Here is a 19813-nt window from a genome sequence, read left to right as displayed (position 1 = left end):
CAGAGAATAGTTTGATAGGAACGGTGCTGGTCAGTTTGGTTTTACAGCAGTTGTAATGCAAAGCCAGCCAGTGCAAAAATTAGATAAAATTCCCATTAAAACATAATTTGAGACAACTTCAGCTGAAAAGTCCACTTCCTGTCAGCTACTTTGTATTTTTAGAATATCCCACAATTGATGTTCAGTGGCAACTAGACTTCTTGAAGACATTTCACCTTCCTTTTAGCAAGCAAGTCCATTTGCCAGAGAACAGCAATTTTAGGATAACCATGACCTAGATGACTGAATTTGTTCAGATATTTTCAGAATTTTCACTCAGTTGTTTATTTATAAAAAATAATTACACTACTTGTGGTAGAGCTTTGGAGCCACATCTCACACAGTCAACCTCTCAGTGTGTGCTTCATGTGTGATTGAATTGAATTGAACAAGTAACTCTGAACAGTCTTCTCACCTGATTCTCCAGACCTTGTCTGGAGAACTGATTAAATTGAGAACTGGTTAATACTTTATTAACTGTTCGCATCTAGTTGGGTTGGGTCAGTACCAGTGTAGCTGAGTCAGTGCTTCATGTTAAGCTGGCCAATACCTATTGTAAATATTAATTGGATAAGTATAAGTAACTGTAAATATCAGCACCTTAGAGGGACAGGACCCCCTCTGTTTTTTGTCACAGGGCAAGATGTGAAAGTAGTATAGGAAGTAGGTTTATGATTTTACTGTTTGGCAATCGGCATAGGAAAGATAGAATGGGGAAGTACGAAGTGTAGAGAGTGGGCCACTCCCTGTTTGGCAGACATGGACAGAGAAATGAGAAAATACAGAGAAGAGGTGGAACAGAAGCAGAGGAGTAGAGCAGAAATCCCCCACTGTGGAGCCAGTCAGGGATGGAGGGATGCAGAAACGGTGACGAAGGTCTGAAGTCTGACTGCTGAGGGGGATTTGTGTCAAGGCAGCAGAAACTAGGTTGGCCTTCCCATGTATGCATGAATACTCCTTACACACTCATAAATACATGCTGCCATGCTTTCCTACCTCCAGGTCCCAGGGCTTCCCTATTACTCACTCTCTCTACTTTGCCTTTCTGTTTGTCAAGCTTTCCTCTCTCTTCATGATATACTCTGTACTAGAGATACTACTAAAAACAAACGGTAAAGGGAGGTGTCTTTTTATCCTAACAATGTAACATCTGCAAATGTGATTAGTGATTTAGCTACAGAAATAAAAAGATATCTGAGCCAAATAAGAAAAGAGACACAATATAAACCGAACAAATCTCTCCTCCACGTGCCTGAACATTTTCCTGTCTCCATCCTTCCCATCCCCCATCTTAGTCCAACCTCATCCTCTTCTCTCTGTTCTCCTCCTGTTGCCCCCACCCCTGATCCACATCCCCTTCCCTCCTCCTCCCAGCACCCTCTTTATCTCTTTCCCTCTGCACCCCCCACCCTTCACCACCATCCATTGACAGTGCATCACCCTCTCTTTCTCTCTCTTTTTACCATAGCACCTCTCTACCCACCTCTCCCTCTCTCCATGCGGCAGTTTGGGCTCCACCCCTACCTCTCTCCCTCCCCCCACCAAACGAATGACCCAGTCGATACCATTCCCCTCTCTCTTTCTGAACATCACTTTCTTTTTCTTACAGACCTTTTTTTTGTGGATTCAATTTATATTTTGTTCTGTTTTTTCCTTCTTCTTTTTGTCCTCCAGTCATCCTCAGTTGGAGGATTGCTGCTTTCTATTTAAATTAATTCATAAAGATTTCTGTTCTGTCTCTGTCTGTTTATTAGTTCAGACCTCTCCATTCATCCCTTTCCATCTTTTTGTACTTTGTACTAAAATTGCAGTACCTGTAAATACAGCTCCAGGTAAACAGTAATGTGTTACCTGAGATCAAATTTTAAGTTGCATGGAGATTGCCAGTAGTATATTCAGCACAATACAAGGGAACAGTCAGGCAGATAGGCATCCAACCTGCCTGCCAGGCTGCTTGGCACACACCATTTATTCCATGATCACTTATTTATTAACCTGCCTGCCTGAAAAGACATGTAGACAGACATAGACAGAAAGAGACATTTTAAACTTAAGAGCAACACACTCCGCATCTCACACCAGTAAATGCCCTTGTCTTTACTATTTAATGGGTGTCGTTTCCATATGCTAAGATACAGACGTTTGTTTTTTAATTAATTTATGTGAATGAAACCAAAAAATGTATTAAAAATATGATAAGTTATCAATATTTACATATTGATTGCAGTGGCTTAATATTGAAAATAAAAGTCCAGTACCAGTTTTTCAGCATTGCACTTAGGTACAGTACTTAAGTAAATGTACTTAAAAGTATTTGTATTATTTTAAAATACCCTTCATTGTTACAGTTGTAGGACATATTTTTACAGTGAATGTAAAATCGAATATGGAACATTAAAGCACTCCTTGTGCTTAAAATACAAGTATACAGTATAATAATAATAATAATAATAATACGTACCTTACCACGTGGGGAAATAATATGGACAGACAGCTGCACTTAAGTGCTCGGCATTCAGTGTCTTGTCCAGGGACACTTTGACATGTGGCAAGGAAACAGGGAACTGGGAGTTGAATCACTAACCCTGAGGTTCCTAGATGACAGCTGATCCACAGCTGCCCCTAAGTATGATGTGTCTATGAATAATTTCCATTTCAGTATTATAGAATAAGCATTTCCTGATAGTTTATTAACCTGACTAATATGGCTGCAGAAGGTAGAAAGACACAACTTAACAGTGAATATTTTAAAAAATCAGTCAACATAGCCTTTCTTTAAATAGCAGCTAGAAAAGAAAAACTTGCTGTTGTATCATGAAGCAGAGGAGAAGGAAAAAGGGAACATCAGGTATGGAAGAAACGGTGAGATAAACATCTAAGTGACTCTTGTGCAAGTTCACATGTGTGCAGCTGTCAGAGGTGTGATTCCGGCCTCAGAGGTGTCCACTGGTCAACGTGACTACTTAGATGGTGTAGCTAGACTAATGAAAAGACATGGAACTAGCTGCAAACTTTCTGTTTCAGATTGTATCTTTACACTTTTCCTATGTGTATTATTTTAATGATTTCAGGAGGTGGTTTTAGTGATTCACATTAAGTAGAAGTTGGAAAAGTTTGATGATGATGATGATGATGATGATGATGATGATGATGATGATTTTTTTTTATTTTTTTTTGGGGGGGGGGGGGGTTGTGATAATGTAGGGTGTTAACTGTCTGGTCAAGCTGCTGTCTGTACCCTGCTCCACTTGACCCAGAACAAAACCCTCCACAGCAGCTGTGTGCAGTCTTCCAGTCTGAGGACTCACACTGTGTCTCACTCCAAACAACAAACCACATATCTGGTTTGGTGAAATCAGTGATCAGTGGTGTTTTTTGACTCTGCCTTTAATTGGTAGTAAACAGTAAGCAACAGAAACGGGATGGAAAACTAATGTTTTCTTCAAACACTGAACAAAAACAGAAGCAGAAAGTTGGTTTAAAGAATCTCGTATCCAGATAGTTTGTGAAGTAAGCATGCCATCTGCTGGGCACGGAACATAGTCAAATTATTATAGAGTAAATACACAGTGTATGTATGTGTTGTGTATGTAACAGCTATTATATGACGGCTCTAATGTGAACGACCATTTCCTACTGATTAAGATCTCTTTGTAATACTGATATTACTCATACACATACTACATGCACTTGCTGCAGCAACACACATATTCTATAAAAAATAATAATAATTACATATTTGATATTAATAGAATATCTGTCCACCAAGTAGTAGTGTAGCCAGTCCCAGCTATTATTGGATGAGAGTTAGGTTACACCTTCTACAGGTCACCAGCCTGCCGCAAGACTATCAAGACTATTGATAGGATATTGTAATAATGCATCTTATAATTATTTTGTATAATACTATTATGAGGTGCTCGTTTTCTGTTCTCTCTTTCTCTCCTTCACTCTCCTTAAATTTTGCTTGTCTTGTACCTCACTTGTAAGTAGCTTTGGAGAAACATGCCTGCCAAATGTGAATGTAAATTTTCTGGATTATTTTTCTAAATCCTCTATTAGAAAGTAAAAAAAAGTTGACAGAATGCAAGTTGATAGAATCTTCACTGATGGACATGTGAAAAATGGTCAGGAGTAAGGGTAATATCTGTTTGTGTATATGTATGTTCATGTAATTGGGTTTACTTAATAAATATTGGCTGCTGTTGTACCTGCTCACTGTCAGTGTGACTGTAAATCTATCAGTTGTTAAGGTGGCTTTTGTCCTCCTATCACAATCTGAACACACAACTTCAGCTCAATGTTGATTTGCATCTGGGGTCATACACATCACAAACATGAGGAAACAGTTTAGATAAAAATGTTTTTCTGTAAGTGAAACTGAATGTCTCTCTCTGTCATTTCTTCCAGATGATTCATCCTCAGAGAGCGGCAGTGGTAACGGCCTACCTGCCCTGACCCCTCCCTCCTCTGCTGTGACAGACAGTGCCATATTGAGGGAAACGGAGCTTGTCAATGGCAACGGTGGCCCTGCCCCTCTGGACTTCAGCACACCTACATCGTCCTCGTCATCATCTGAGGACCCACAGCCAATGAACCTAAGTGACCCACTCCCCCACCGCCTGCCCCTCTCCACCACTCACCTGCCCGTGACTGTGTCCGCGGCGGCTGCAGCACTGCTCAGCGCTCTGCATCCCAGTGCACCCGAGGAGCTCCGCAGGAAGTACCCGCTGGCTGCCAAACCTTCTCTGGCTCCACATCTGGCCCTGCCTCTGCCCCTGTCAAACACACAATCCAGTCACACACAAAATGCACACACTCCCAACGCACATTCCCATTCCCACACGCACACTGTTGAGCTGCGATTGGACCGAGACAGCAGGGACTATGGGGGCAAGGTGAGAGCACATAAACACAGTCTATACACACAAATGATTTGTCTGAGTCTTAAGCTTTCACACGTGCACTGACATCCTTGACTTAGGAGGCAGAGGTCTAAATTGTTCAGCTCGGAGGTTACCCAGACTTTATCCTGCCAGCTCCCTAGTACAAAGTCCACGTAATGTCTGTGTGAGCCCAGGTGTAAATGCAGCAGATATTAATACAGAGTATTCATAGTATGTCACTCAGATTTTCCTCTGCTGTGTGTCCGTCTGCTGTTTTGTTGAGTAGTTTACAGACCTTTTTTTGGTCATAGAGTTTGTTACTTGTGCCACATCTGCTGGGGAGGATTTACAGAATGTTAGGATAACATTGTTAGACTCACTGATAAACTGTTAATGCAGTACTGCAGTAACTCCTGCATACAGCAATATTATAATCTATAATATTTTTAGTACACTCAGCTCAGGTTTAAAAAGGTATGCTACTGAATGAGCTGTAGCATTTATTGCAAAGGTGGAGGTTATAATCTAAAGAAAGCACCAATAAATTGAATAAGTGCAATTATGTTTGATTTCATTGTGACTTCCATTAGCAACTTATGTCCTCCTGCTGTTGTCTGTACACACTGCTTATTAGGAGAAAACAGATGAGCTTTTCCTTTTCAGAAAAAGCATTTTGCTTCCATTTATTCATGCTCAGGGTAAACATGAAATCTGTATTCAAATGTTTTAATTACATCATCAAGGTTGTCTCACTTAGGGCATCTTTGCTAAAATATAAAAGACGTGCATGGCTATTTGTAAAGAGGTGCCAACAAATAGAGTCAGGAGATAAAAGGATAAAGGTAAAAGGGAGAAGAGATGGAGAGAGGAGGTGCAGGGAGAGCAGAGGAGATCCTCTCTCCTCTTTGAACAGAGGTGAATAGCAGAAGCAGATAAACAAGACACACCAGCCTTGGAGGGAACACATTACTGACACTTTCCTTTCACACTTTGTCTTACACACATTGACACCTCCCGTGTGTGTGTGTGTGTGTGTGTGTGTGTGTGTGTGTGTGTGTGTGTCTATCTTTGTTCTTTTGCTGTGTGACTTTTGTAATTACAGTTTTCAGATAAGTATTAACCAAACTAATATTGTACATTGTTAGTAATACCACCAAAAACATGCCTGAAGTTCATAGTCTAAATAGCTGCTAATTAATTTTGTGTAAACTGCCTAATCATCACAGCTCTGTATTCTATATCACCTTTTTAAACACAAATCTGAAAGTACATCAATGTTATAAAAAAATAAATAAATAAATCAAAATATTAACAAATTGGAAAACTTAAAATTATACCATGATGATAATATGGAAAATATACTGTATATAATGAAATGCTGTAGGGGAGATTAAAATGTGAATGTAAGATGTGATGAGGAGCACATAAGAGTCCGGAACAACATTCATCTATTATTTTAAACCATTAGAACCCACAGTGACACAGGTGTAACCAGTACTTAGAGATACCAAGAAATGTGTCTTCACATGGTCCATTTGTTTTATATCCCTGTCCTAGCTGTTGTGGGTCAGAGGCAGGTTACACCCTGGACAGGTCTCTGAAATCTGGATCAACAACAGATTAATCTGAGGCCCTAGTGAATGTTTCCAAGCTGGAGTACACACTGTTGTTCCTCTTTCCAAAGGGCCTTGTCGTACTGTAGAAGTGCAACATTTAATCTATGATTAAAAGTGTGGAGTCGACATGCCAGGCACATACATATATGTGAGACTGAAAACATACCTCTCTGATTCTTCCATCTGCTCTTACATCCTGCCTGGAGGGGATTCACTCACTCTTCTTCCTTAAACTGTATTTCTTTTTCTGGCCACTCCATCACTCTCTCCCATCCTGTTAACAACCTGGGCATCAAGTTTGACCCCAACCTGTCGTTTGACACACATGTTCACCTCCTCTTTAAAATTGCATTCCCCATCTCAGAGAAATTGCAAACTCTTCCCCTGTCTTTCCCTCTGTGATGCCGGAAGGCGGGTCCACGCCTTTGTCTCCTCCAGGATGGATTATCGTAGTGCACTCCTTATTGGGATCCCTGGCAGGAGCCTTCAAAAGCTCAAACACATTCAATGCAGTGCTGCCAGGATCCTTATGATGGTGCGGAAATATGAGCACATCACTCCCATCATCTGGACACTCCACTGGCTCTCCATCCATCTCATCACCCCCAGTACTAAACTCCACACAATGGGAGATCAAGCTTTTTTTTTAGAACAGCATATTAATGAGACTGCTACTCTCTCCTTTTGATGTATGTTTTATATGTTTAGTTGAATGCTCGTTTTAATTTTCTATGTAACACTTTGAGATTCAGCCGCTATTATTATTACACTTACATTGTACATAGTTTGGATACAATGCCTTAAGAAGTATTTACATGTGATACTTTCTTCCTTTGAATGACTTGACCTAAATCTTTGTATTTATTGACCTTTTTATTGGCATACAGTCAGACCCTAATGAGACTCTTACTTAGTGTTTTATTAAGGACATGTGCACTGGAACAATGAACCACTTAAACAGGGACAGAGAAGATGGAGACAGTTAAAGGATGACTTCAGCTGACATGATAGTAATTTTGTTTTGTGTTTGTGTGTTTAGTCCCCCCAGTACAGTTCAGGTGGCAGCTATGACGGTGTGAAGATGGACTTGAGTGCTGAGGACCTGACCATAGGGCGCCACGGGGGCCAGGTTGGCCCCGATGATGACGACGATGACCATGATGAACACGATGACAACGACAAGATGAACGACACAGAAGGAGTCGATCCTGAGAGACTAAAGGCCTTCAATGTAAGTTAGAGACCTGGTGTTAGGTCAGACCTTCAGCTTGCTTCCCCCAAGTCTTCTTGTATTTAGTATAAACAAATGCGGACGACATGAGTGTGATGATCACAGACAACATACTGTACAGATGAAAGAATACTCCCTTAAAGCTACATGAATCCATTTTTATACAGCATTAATGTATTGACTGACACCACAAAATGTGTTTTTGCTGTGGTGGACCCAAGCATTAAAGCAATTTAGATTATTGTTTTGGATTTCCAGCACATCTTTCTGCACTGTTTCGTCACTGTTTCGATCCACCAATTTGATATAATAATGTTTCTGTAGATGAAGTAGCTGTTTCATACCTAGTTATGTAGCCTTTAAGCAATCAGCACTCCTCTCACACAAACTGACATACTGTATACTGTACATACAGATATGCATATACAGACAACCTGGAGAAAGCCTGTAATGTACACTAATCAGCCACAACATTATGGCCATGGCCATGATTTTTATGTTGTAAATTTTGGCTGATGTGTGCTGTGTACTTTGGCTCACTAAAAGCCTTTGTTATTTTCCTGTAGATGTTTGTGCGTCTATTTGTGGATGAAAACTTGGATCGGATGGTGCCCATCTCTAAACAGCCTAAGGAGAAGATCCAAGCCATCATCGAGTCCTGCAGCAGACAGTTCCCCGAGTTCCAGGAACGTGCCCGCAAGCGCATCCGCACCTACCTCAAATCCTGCCGACGGATGAAGAAGAACGGCATGGAGGTACTGTACACACTTCTTTTTAATTTTATTTATAGTACCCATATTATGCCCTTCTGGGGCTTAAAGAACAGGTCCCTGACATCCCCAAAATGTGCCTGTACTCGGTCATGCTGGAAAAACGTGAAGATTATAGTGAGCGGTGTCTGAAATGTTTACGAACAGACCCTCTCAAAAGGCACTAGTTTTGCATCTGAGCCTGAGCAGGGATTGGTTCCCTGAGACAATCTTTGAATGTACGATTTAAGGACTGGTTTCTACAAAACCAGACAACATACTTGGATGTGTGTCTACCTACACCTTAAAGTAATGTATATGTACCAAAATAATATATAATATGGGCACTCTTTATTTGACATCTATGATGTGCCGAGACCTGAAGTCAGTGTTTTGAGTTTTGTGTTGTTCTGGTGAGTTTTGACTTTGGTCTTGCTTCCAACTAGTGAAATGACACTTTTTACATTTTAAAGCCATTTCACTTCTTATTAAATAACAAAGTGACAGCTGTATGTACTGTTGGTACATTTTACACATGCTAACATGACATCAACGGGAACCAGTAGGGTGTGTGTAGTGGCACAAACGATTAATACAGTGCAGTCAACTTTAGTAGTTAAAAAAAGAACACACATAACAAATACTGTTCGTCGTGGATGCTGAGAACTTCATAATCCTTTATACCTTATGCATTGACAGTGGACAGAAGACTTTGGCCTCTGCCCATGAGAAGGTTGAGCCTTAACACATCATTTTTGTCCGTTTAATCAAATGTATTTAAAACCTTAAAACTCCTGCATTAGTGAATGTATTGAGCGTATAGATTTAGCTGTAGTACTAAGACAGGGCAGAGAAAGCTAACTACTGTTCTAAGGTAGGAGGGCTGCATGATAGGATGTCATCCAGTCACATCTGCTGTGATTTCATAACAGTTTAAGTCTGAAAGGCATCAGTCTGCTTCAAACTGACTGAAAAGATATGAGTCATGGGAATGTCTGTGCTGCCCCCCAGTGATGAAGCCTGATGTTACACTATGTGTCTTCATAAAGATATTCTTCACTGGAGATTACATAGTCAGCCCAGTGTGCATTCATGTACAATTTGCATCACACTCCATCCAGAAAAATGTTCCATAGGGACATTATAGCTTTTCCACCTTGGGTACCAAAGCGTATGTACTGGTCCTAAATAAAAATTTACCAATCCAGCCAAACACATAACACTTTAACAGAATCAAACATGAGACTCATCAGCTCTCTTATTACCTCCGGAAATGGCACAGAATTAGTGAACCTTAATGAGAATCATTATTTCAGGAAGCAGAGAGCTACACTAACACTTAAGTGAATTAAGAATTAAATCTAGAAACAGTTTTTAACCAGTTTTTACTCTGATACAGTCAGTACAGCATACTATATTACTGTAATATAATGTGTATTCTGTGTACAGTTTCTGTTTAATATTGTAAATCCAAAATGATAAGAACCTATATTTGTTTAAAATGATTAAAGAATTAAATCATATAATATTGTTCTGTTGTCTCTAGACCCGTCCTACTCCACCTCACCTCACCTCAGCGATGGCTGAGAACATCCTGGCTGCTGCCTGCGAGAGTGAGTCACGCAATGCTGCAAAGAGGATGCGCCTCGAAGCCTATCATGTGAGTCTTTGTGCATCCTTAGAAAAACAGATAAAGAATCACAGCCTTTTAACATGGGAAACCTTGAAGAACTCCTTTAGAGATTCTCTTTACAGGTTATTTCGTTGCAACGTAAGATCAGAAGGTTGTTGTTAATACTGACAGACCCACCAGTTTCTTGTGTTCTGTTTCTGAAAAGTCGTGATTTCTTCTATCTGTCTGTCAGGATGAGCAGACCTCTCTGGACAAACCATCCAGCGGTGGTCTGAGGGAACCGGCGTCCCTCGCTCACTCTGCCTACACCCTGGCCGCATCAGCCTTCTCCTCCCAGGACACCCAGCTGTACATTAATGGAGCTGGCCTCAGCTATGGTTACCGTGGTTACCCAGGTCTGGGTGCTGCCATGCAACACCCTGTTTCCCTGACGACTGGTGCTGCTCCTCAGAGCAACGGTGAGGATGGGAGAGCAGTGGGGGGCAGAAAGTCTTTGGAGATAGTAAGATGAAGTGGACAAGACTAAATAGTGAGAGAAAAGTGAATGTAAGAGGACATACCCAATCAGGAGAACTGGACGTGATGAGCGAAAGAAAGGGAAGAGGAAGTGATAAAAATGAATGACATGAATAGATAATTAGGGCATGAATGAGAAGGAGATGTAGAAGGAGAAGCAGTGAAAGCAGAGCAGCAGATGGCAGTCTGAAAAAGCTAAAACACACATACTGTACAGCACATGGTGGTGATCTAAGCTTTGTTTAAATATGGACTTGATGCTGTGTCGACGTCATTTTGCTAAAATGAAAACATTCTAATTATAACAAATTTCTGAAATTTAGAAATCTTTAACTGCTGTATGTTTAAACAGTGTGTCACATGCTTTACACCCAGGAGAAATCCTCTGAGTAATTATTATAGTTCTGATTTGATTAGGGTCTGTACTGTCAATTTTAAAATGTAGTCCTTAAGAGGTAAGTCTCCTGCATTTTAACATGATGCAGCATATTAATAGTGGTCCTCGTTCTTGCAACTGTGCTGTGCACACTATTGTTGTGAAATGTTCTCCTGATGGTGAACGCATGATATTAGTTACTTTAAGAGAGGCCTTTAGTTTCCTAGACGTCACCCCCATATGTCTTGTGACCTCCTGGAGTATTACACACCTTACTCTTGGTTTGTCCTTGTTGGTCAAACGCTCCTGGGGAGGATAACTAATGTATCATGTATTAACATATTCATCACAGTAACGGTGTTCAAATTCACCTTATATATATTATATAAGGTATATATATATATATATTATATTACATTATATTATAATGCCACAATGAGAAAACTTCAGTGCAACCACTATGTTTACTTTCTAACTAGAGAGCTCCCAGAGGTTGAGTGGTTTCTCCACCTCTTCCCTCTTGTGTTATTAATCTTTCTCTCTTTCATCTTTCCTCTTCATCTGTCTTTCCAGGCCCCACAGACCTCAGCATGAAGTCTCTCTCCTCTGCCACTATCAGTAACTCCTCCTCTTCCACTACCACCAACAGCCTGTGTGGGCGGGGCAGCGGGGGTGGAGGAGGGGGTGGAGCATCCACCCAGCTCAGCCAGCCAGAGATCACGGCCGTGCGTCAGCTAATCGCTGGTTACCGGGAGTCGGCTGCCTTCTTGCTTCGCTCGGCAGACGAGTTGGAGAACCTCATCCTGCAGCAGAACTGAAAAGAATGGGAGAACACACACAAACACACACACAATTTCCCATAATATTTGTTTTGTGTCTGTCAGCGTTCCCTGTCTCTCTTTATCAATACAGAACACAAGACCTCCTCTTGTTTTTACTTTTTCCTCCTTAAATCTGGCTTTGTTGGTGTCTTCAAAGCAGATTCGCCTTCAGAAACTATGGCCATGTTTATGTTTTGGAGGAGGCTGAGACAGACAGAGCGCTTGGACTCCAAAATCTCTTCCTCTCTCGTCTGGAAGCTCCTCAAAATCAGCACTACTCTCAGAGGGAAGTAGTTGGTAAGAGAAAAAGAGAGGGGGTGGTTTGCAGGAGAAGTGGAGAAGAGGCTGATTCTGCTGCTGTTTCAGAAAGAAATACTTGTGGATGTAAATGTTTTTGAGTTTCCTCTGGATATCCCAACACTGGGAGTTTTGATTGATAGATGAGATGAAATCGGTCTCAGTTAAAAAAAGACTCCATCAATTAGTACCACTGAAATAGTTTGCTAAATGACCAGTGCTTTTGATTTGATTGAAGACCTAATTTATTCTTCAGTGAGCATTTTTTGTTCCTTTGGACTCTTCCCCATTGACTGAAAGAAAGCGCTTTGACTGAACTTAAGCGTTAGCACTAAATGTGGAAATGACTTTGAGTCTTGAGAAGCTAGAGGATGGAAAGCGGAAAAGAAATGAGGAAACAATGATTTAGTTTGGGGATGAGAGAAACGTTTTTGTGCTAGCTTGTATATAAGCTCTTTGTGTCCTATAGCACTTTTCCTTCATCTGAGACTTTGCCCCTCGTCTCCCTAATCCTTACCCTTTTTTGCCCAGGGAGCAATTTGCTACTTATGCATCTAAGACGCCATGTTAACCACCAGGAAATACCTCAAATCAGACCAACTCCATTCCATTTTCTGTTCCACACATGCACACACATTTCTACACACATTTCACAAGTAAACATTCCCACCAGAAGCAAGTTGGCTTCTGCGTCACCACTTGATGTCTTCAAGGTTTCTGATATACTTTAGGGGGAGAATTAAAGTTATTGCGCAAAGGACCTGTAATGTGGAAACGATGAAGCATTTGTAAACTTGATATTGTAAACTTTTCAAACATTCAACTCTTTGAACTAGTTCCTTTGTGCGGGTTTGTTCATGTGCTGTTGTATATAATCTGTTCATCTTAAAAACTTGAGAAGAATCAGCGCTGACACTGATAGAGGCATATTTCTCTAGGAGGTGACTTTCTCCTTAAAGTAGGGTGTGTGTGTGTGTGTGTGTGTGTGTGTGTGTGTGTGTGTGTGTGTGTGTGTGTGTGTGTGTGTGTGTGTATTCAGGGGGTTAATGGAAGCGGAGGTTAAATGCTGATCACTGGTGGTAACTCGCGCTTCTAGTTTTTACAAATGTAGATGTAACGCCAGCGAAACCTTAGCATCCTTCAACTCCTCCCCCTCCCTTTCTTCTTCTCCTCCTTACTATTGGACCTACTCACCACCTCTTCTCCATGGACCTAAACATCCTCCTTTCTGTCCTTCTCCTCTCTTGGTCTGGTCCAGGCTTCAGAGGAAGAAGAAGACTGATCAGTTTTAATGTGTTTGTCTGTTAAACTTTGAGATGGCCATTACTATTGTTATTATTGTACTACTTCTTCTTATTATTATTATTATAATTACTACAATGATGAACCTTCATGTTGCTGCTGCTATACAAAAACCGGACCTTCTGCCATAGACCTGAAACCTCAAAAAAGCCGGGCGTTAGCTAGCCGCTGTGCCCCATGGAAACCTGATCGACCAACCAACCTCCTGCGACATCAACTGCAATTTCAGCTCTACCACAACAAAGCAAAAACAACACAAAGACTCATTGTCAGGAGAAACCCTCCTACCTTTATCCAATCACATGTCCACTTCTCTTTGACTGGTTGATCGGTTTCTTTGTTTTTGCTTCATAGGGCTTGATTCATGTTGTGTTTAGTGACTCTCTAACTGTGAACCTTCTTTTTCCTTCTCTTCCTATTATTTTATCCTCTAGAGAGTGTAGGAAGGGATGTATCTGTCCAACGAACACACCAATCATTATCTCCAGAAAACTCACTGTAATATAACCGATATATTTGGTTAATGAAACCCAGAATAAGCATTTAATTGGAAGAATTTCAGAGAGAAAGTCAATTGGTAATGTTGGTAACATTGTCAGCCATGTTGACACCAGATCAAGGTCTTTTTTGATGTCTTGCCAAGCTGGCTGGAAAGTACTAATTATTGGGTACCTGGTTGCTCCTGCAGCGTATGTTGTACCTGTTGTCCTGTCCAAAGCCAGAGCCTCTTTGTTGAGGGGATATTTTTGACTCTTGGGTTAATATTCTCTTTTGCTTTGTTGCTGAGCTTTAGATGTAAAGATGCTATTTACGTGCCATAAATAGCCTGCTGAATTTTAGCTTAGCTTAGCATAAATGTATGAAAGTATGAAAGATCATATTTCAAGCAACCACCACCAGATTGTATTTATTTATTCTTCACAAAAAACAACTATTGGCCCTCAGTTAAACAATGGTTTGACATGTTTACTCTTTGGCTGTTATGTGTTTCAGACACACAAACATGTTTGTTGATTGTGCTTTACAGGCAGTAGTAACCCGATTTAGACAAAGCTAGTTGTTCCAGACTTCATGCTAAGCTAAGCTAATAAGCTGCAGGCTGCAGCTTCACCACACAGACCACAGAAATGAGCGTGGTGTCAATCTTCTCAGCAAACTCTCAACAAGAAAGCAAATAAGCATGTTTTACAAAATGTAGAATTATTCTTTACTGAGTTGGTAACAACTCAAGTTATTGTTACCCCCTACTTAGTTCTGTCTTTGGTACAGTAGTTGAAATTTTCTGGTTGGGGTTATCACTTGTTGATAGTAGTTGTTCTACTGTGGTTCCTGCTCAATTTGATTGTCGTGTCACTGTAATTTGCTTCTTTTTTGCACACTGAGCGAAGTTTGGGGGTGAGAGGTGTGCATGATTGCCAAGATGGACCCCCAGCTTGCACTGCTGAGAGCAGAGTGTGGTGTTTTTTACAATGCAGTTGATAATCAGAGTATTCAATGGTCTGTATATGAATTGTGTTGGTGACAGACTGTGCCCACCGTGGTCAGATGGTCAATGATAAGGCTACAGAGCAGAGAACGTATGAAAGCCATTTATTTACAAGGTGTGGATACCACTCACACCTCCTGTCCATAAACACATACTCCCATGCAAACCTTCACTGATTTACTTTCACGTGCAATGTCAGAACCACCATGTCAACTTGAAATTGTAGAAATGTCGAAAAAGTAATTTAATTTATTGAAAATGACAGATTAGATGTAGAATTGTGAAGATTTAATTTAATTTTATTATTTTTTACTTTATTTTGCTTGGTTTGGTAGTGGTTGTTTTCACAAAACAGGAAGCTCTGTTTGAAGTGTACTGATCACTGAATGACAAACTCAAGAAAAATATGCAAAAAATGACCCAACTAGAGGAGGAGGAGGGTTCAGTGACGTCACAGAAGTCAGATCTTTGGGGTTCAACATTTATATTTCATAAAGGTTGCTTGCAGATGTTTAGTCACTGATTTTTATTTAAAAGTTAAGGAGATTTGACTTGAGTCGTGTAGTGGAAACCCACAGTGTAACCTTTTGTGAAACTTGGTGAGGTACAATCATTTTTTTCTTGAATTTCACTCTAATTTTATCATCTTTGTTTGATTACATGTTGTGGGGCATGTAAAACATTGTTTTATTTGATTGCCTGTGTAAACCCCAACACAAGACTTTAATGACGACACATCCTTCTCTTCTTCTGTTTGCACCTCTCTGTACTGCCAGATACTGCCAGTGGCTTGGTTGCGTCTGTCTGATGTACAATATTTGGGAGATTTGGCACCTTTGGGACACCTGTATTTATCCAAATGTGCTCAGTCAGTCTCAGAAAGTACTTTGAAAGAATTGTGCAGTCTGTCTGACCTAATCTCTGGTCTATCTGCAGGACATTAGTCACATACAGTAAACACCTGGATGGTGAGAACAGATCAGTGTATCATTCTGCTGATTTCTGTCCTCTTTCCTCAGAAATCATTGTCAGGTGTCATTTATGTGAAGATTGAGGCTCCCTGTTGATCACAGCTGCACAAAACCATTCTGTAAAAACCTACTGTGATATTTTCTCCTGTGCTTATTTCACTTTGTGGGTGTTGGGAGGCCAGGATTTATAGTTTGTAATTTATGTGAAGGTCCATCAGATCAAAACAGGACTGAGATGTTTCCAATGTCAGTTTCAGTTGACTTCTAAAAGAATATTAGTCCCAACATGATGAATCTGAGTCGGTCTGAAGTTTCCCAACTTCACATGAAAATCCCTCCAGCAGCTACTGTGCAATAAAAACCTGACTGATGTTCCTGCAGTTGCAGATGTTCCTGCTGTCAGGACCAATCTGCAACTGAATGACCCTGCATTTAAAGATAATAGCTAATTTAACATGGAAAAAGAAAAGAATAGAGTCCCTACAGTTTTTGGTCCTTGGACTGTGTTTCTTATATCACAGGAAGATACCGATATATTTCACTTTTGGCCCATAAGCATAAACAAAAAACAGGTTAAAAAGGACTGTAATCGACAGAGTCTCCCAGCAGTGCTCCCCCTTTTTCTTCCTCTGCCTCATCTGAGCTTGATTCTAGTTTCTATCTGCTTTTAAGCCCCCCCCCCCCCCACCAGCAAACAGTTTTTTTTTCTTTTGCTTTTCCTTTTTTTCATTGACTAAGGCCTTTTACCAAACAATTACACACTTTTATTTTCTGGCTGATGGCAGCAAAAACTGAACACCTTTAAACCCCTCAGAGGGTTTGAAATTTTTCAATGTTATGAATACACACTAGGCAGCCAGAAATCTTTCTAATGGCTCCTGTCAGAAGAGACAGGATTCAGGACTTTTGGGACCATCTCATTTGTTCCACTGTGTTAACATCTTCTGTGCAGTAGGTTTTCTATGTTTTTTTCAAGCCAGACAGCTGCAAAAGGGACCACAGAAAAAACCTTCAACTAACTGTATAAAATAGGCAAATGACAATCTGGTGTAATTTGCTCACTGTTCGATCTCCAGCTTTTCTGTCTGTCTGTTGTATATAGGTTAGAGCAGGAGAATCCCAGTGTTTCAGCCATAATCAGACCCCAAAACCTCTCGTGTTGCTGTTAATGTCTCCACTTGCCAAGCAAACAGCATTTCTCAGTTTCATTTTTTACTATATTACATGTATTATCATCAATGTGTGGATTTTTCCTAATATTATTATTTTACAGATATATTTTGTAACACAAGTAAGATGTTTTTTTTTTTTGTTTGTTTAAAATATTTTGTACAATATTCCAGCAGCAGCATCACTCTATATGCCTGTACTGCACATTCCACAACGTTGATGTCAACAAACACTGGACTTTACCTGCATCACTGGAAACATATTTATTTGTTCATTCTGTCAGCTTTGAATGCTGTCAACATAGCAGAGCTGTACTCTTCCCCAAAATCAAACAGTTTGATGAAGGTAGAAAAATCCAAGCTGCATGTTGAGGTCTAGAGAAAGGTCACGGCATCTTGAAGACTTCTCAGAGGCCACAAACAGACATTGTTGCTACAACTGCAGTCATGTCTGTAGTGGAGAGTAGCTGAAAACAAACTAAATGTAAAATTAAATGACAGATGATTATTATGATTAAAATCAGCCTCTTTCGGCAAGTGGAGGTTCTTAAAATGAGATTTTTGAGCCGAAATCTTAAACTTTCTGTAGATTAGACCACGCTTTACTTGCATCTTTGAAGCAACTCTAAGAGCCAGTCTGTTAAAATACAATCAGTTATATCATCGTGAGCCAGGCCTTAAATAGGACTTTGAAAATGCTGAGATCAACGGTTCCCTAGTGTCTCCAATAATGCTGAACTATTACTTAAATTTCAAAAACTATTACTGACAACAGGACATCTGTGCCAGTCACTTCACCATCATCAGTGATGATGCAGGTGCTGCAGAGTGAATCTTACCTACGTCTGCATCAGGGACGCTTCTACACTCACACTACAAACCACCAGATGAGTTGTGATGCCGGTTGCGTCCCTGCCAATGATGCACACACTTTAGCAGTCTAGTCCGATGTACAGCTCAACACACAAAGAGAACACACAAGAAAAATGCACAGTGTATGAAACTACTGTCAAAATCAAAAACCGGCTTCCTGAGCCACTTTTACTGTTTGTTTGTTTGTTTGTTTGTTTGTTCTGTTCCCTTTCTGTGGTGCTTTTTTATTCTTTTCTTTGCTCTGTCTTTACCTGACCTTGTATCAGACTTTTGATTGTCTTGATTTTTGTACCTACAGTAATACCGATGTGAAACCTGTATTCTCCTCATGATTTCACTCAGTGGAAGTGTGATGTTTACATGTACAGATTTTTGCAGTTCTTTCTGGTTTCTTTTCTTTTCTGCCTCCACTCTTCTTTCTCTCTCTTTCCTCCCTCATCCCTGTTTTGAGTGAATCAGACTCTTTCCTTTATATACTGAAGGGAAATGGGACTGTGAGTTAATACAGTTATCACTATTTCACACACAAACCTATTTCATTTGGTGACTTGTCTTCACCAGATAACTGTACAGATTTGTATTTTTGTTTTGTTTTGTTTTTTCTATCTATATCCATTTAAAAATCCCTCGTTGGCATCTTGTTAGCATCACAGAGCTGAAGGTGAATCTGTGCTTTACAGGGGAATGCTAACAACTAGTTTGCGTCACACGGCTGAAATTGAAAAGCGTGGTGTCCCTGTATGAAATAGATTTGCTTTGTGGGGGGAGGGGTGGAGGGTTCAAGTTGTGTGTTTGTTTGACTTGGGGAGGTAGGGGCTGACCGCTGACCTCACAGCTAACTCCACAGCACACAAAATCACAGTGGGGCAACAGCAACCCTCCACTGGTGTGACCATGATCCAGTAGAGATGATTCCTCAGTGGATGATAAGCCATTACAGACCCTGTGTGTCGGGTCTCTTAGTCTATTAGTATATTTAGCAAAACTTTAAACTGCAGAAGACAAAAGTCAACCTCAGGAAAAAAAAGACATCACTTTTGTAAAACACGTGTAACTGAAGGCCCATTTCCCTCTCTCTTTGATACCATATAAATTATATCAAATATTCTTTTTATATTTATTGCGTTATTTCTTCTATATAATCGTGGATACCTTTTTTCCAGTACCTGTGGCTAAGATTTTGATTCTTTAGAAAAGTGATGATAATATATGTGAAGCAACTAAATGATCAAGGAAAAAAAAAAGGAAATAATCCAGGGTCATTTTTTTCTGTTTGATGAAAATGTTGGAGCGATACACGTGTGTTTGTTTAGCCTAAATTAACTCGAACATATCACTCTGGTCCATTACAAAGAAACCAATGATCGAAAAACCGAGCTTTCTATTGTGTGATGTCACTGCTAAGGCTAAAATGTTTCTAGGAAGTGTGACCATTTAGTTTTGTTTTTTGTTTGTTTTTTCCCAAGCTGTACGTCACAAAGCTAAATATACTAATAAAACGGTGTGCTATCTATCAAAGTGTGTTTGCATGGTTATTCTGCATGGCCGTAAAGGTGCACTCATCAAGATTATCACAGTGATGAAAAGAATGTATTCAAGTATACTGTGTACCTCCCACTGTTCCAGTTCAATTCAGATGAGATGATTCATTTTTCATTCTCACACATTCATTATTTGAATATTGTACTAAATGCAGCCCACTGATACAGATCAATCAGTCATTTCTGCTGTTTCTGGGTTGTGAGTTGTTACAAAAGATGCAGCGTCTATTCTACCAGCATGTTCACTTATTCAAATTATACAGTCAATAATAAAAAGCTACGGTAAGAAGCTGAACTGAGAACATCA

At 40.2% G+C, this 19813-nt stretch overlaps 1 protein-coding gene across 3 annotated transcripts in view; it reads left to right on the top strand.

Annotated features, from left to right (window-relative positions):
• Positions 1-19478, top strand: part of LOC113167307 (nucleolar protein 4-like) — a 109906-nt gene extending 90428 nt beyond the window's left edge. For all 3 annotated transcript variants that reach the window (XM_026367810.1, XM_026367809.1, XM_026367811.1), the window contains 6 exons: positions 4450-4937; positions 7581-7772; positions 8339-8527; positions 10068-10181; positions 10387-10612; positions 11620-19478. In XM_026367810.1, the coding sequence (XP_026223595.1) occupies positions 4450-4937; positions 7581-7772; positions 8339-8527; positions 10068-10181; positions 10387-10612; positions 11620-11864 (1454 nt within the window). In that variant the 3' untranslated portion in view covers positions 11865-19478. The remainder of the gene's footprint in view (positions 1-4449; positions 4938-7580; positions 7773-8338; positions 8528-10067; positions 10182-10386; positions 10613-11619) is intronic.
• Positions 19479-19813: the final 335 nt, after the last annotated feature.

The sequence above is a fragment of the Anabas testudineus genome, chromosome 7 (assembly GCF_900324465.2).
Source record: "Anabas testudineus chromosome 7, fAnaTes1.2, whole genome shotgun sequence".
NCBI classification, from domain to species: Eukaryota; Metazoa; Chordata; class Actinopteri; order Anabantiformes; family Anabantidae; genus Anabas; species Anabas testudineus.
This window is presented reverse-complemented; position numbering and strand designations above follow the sequence as displayed.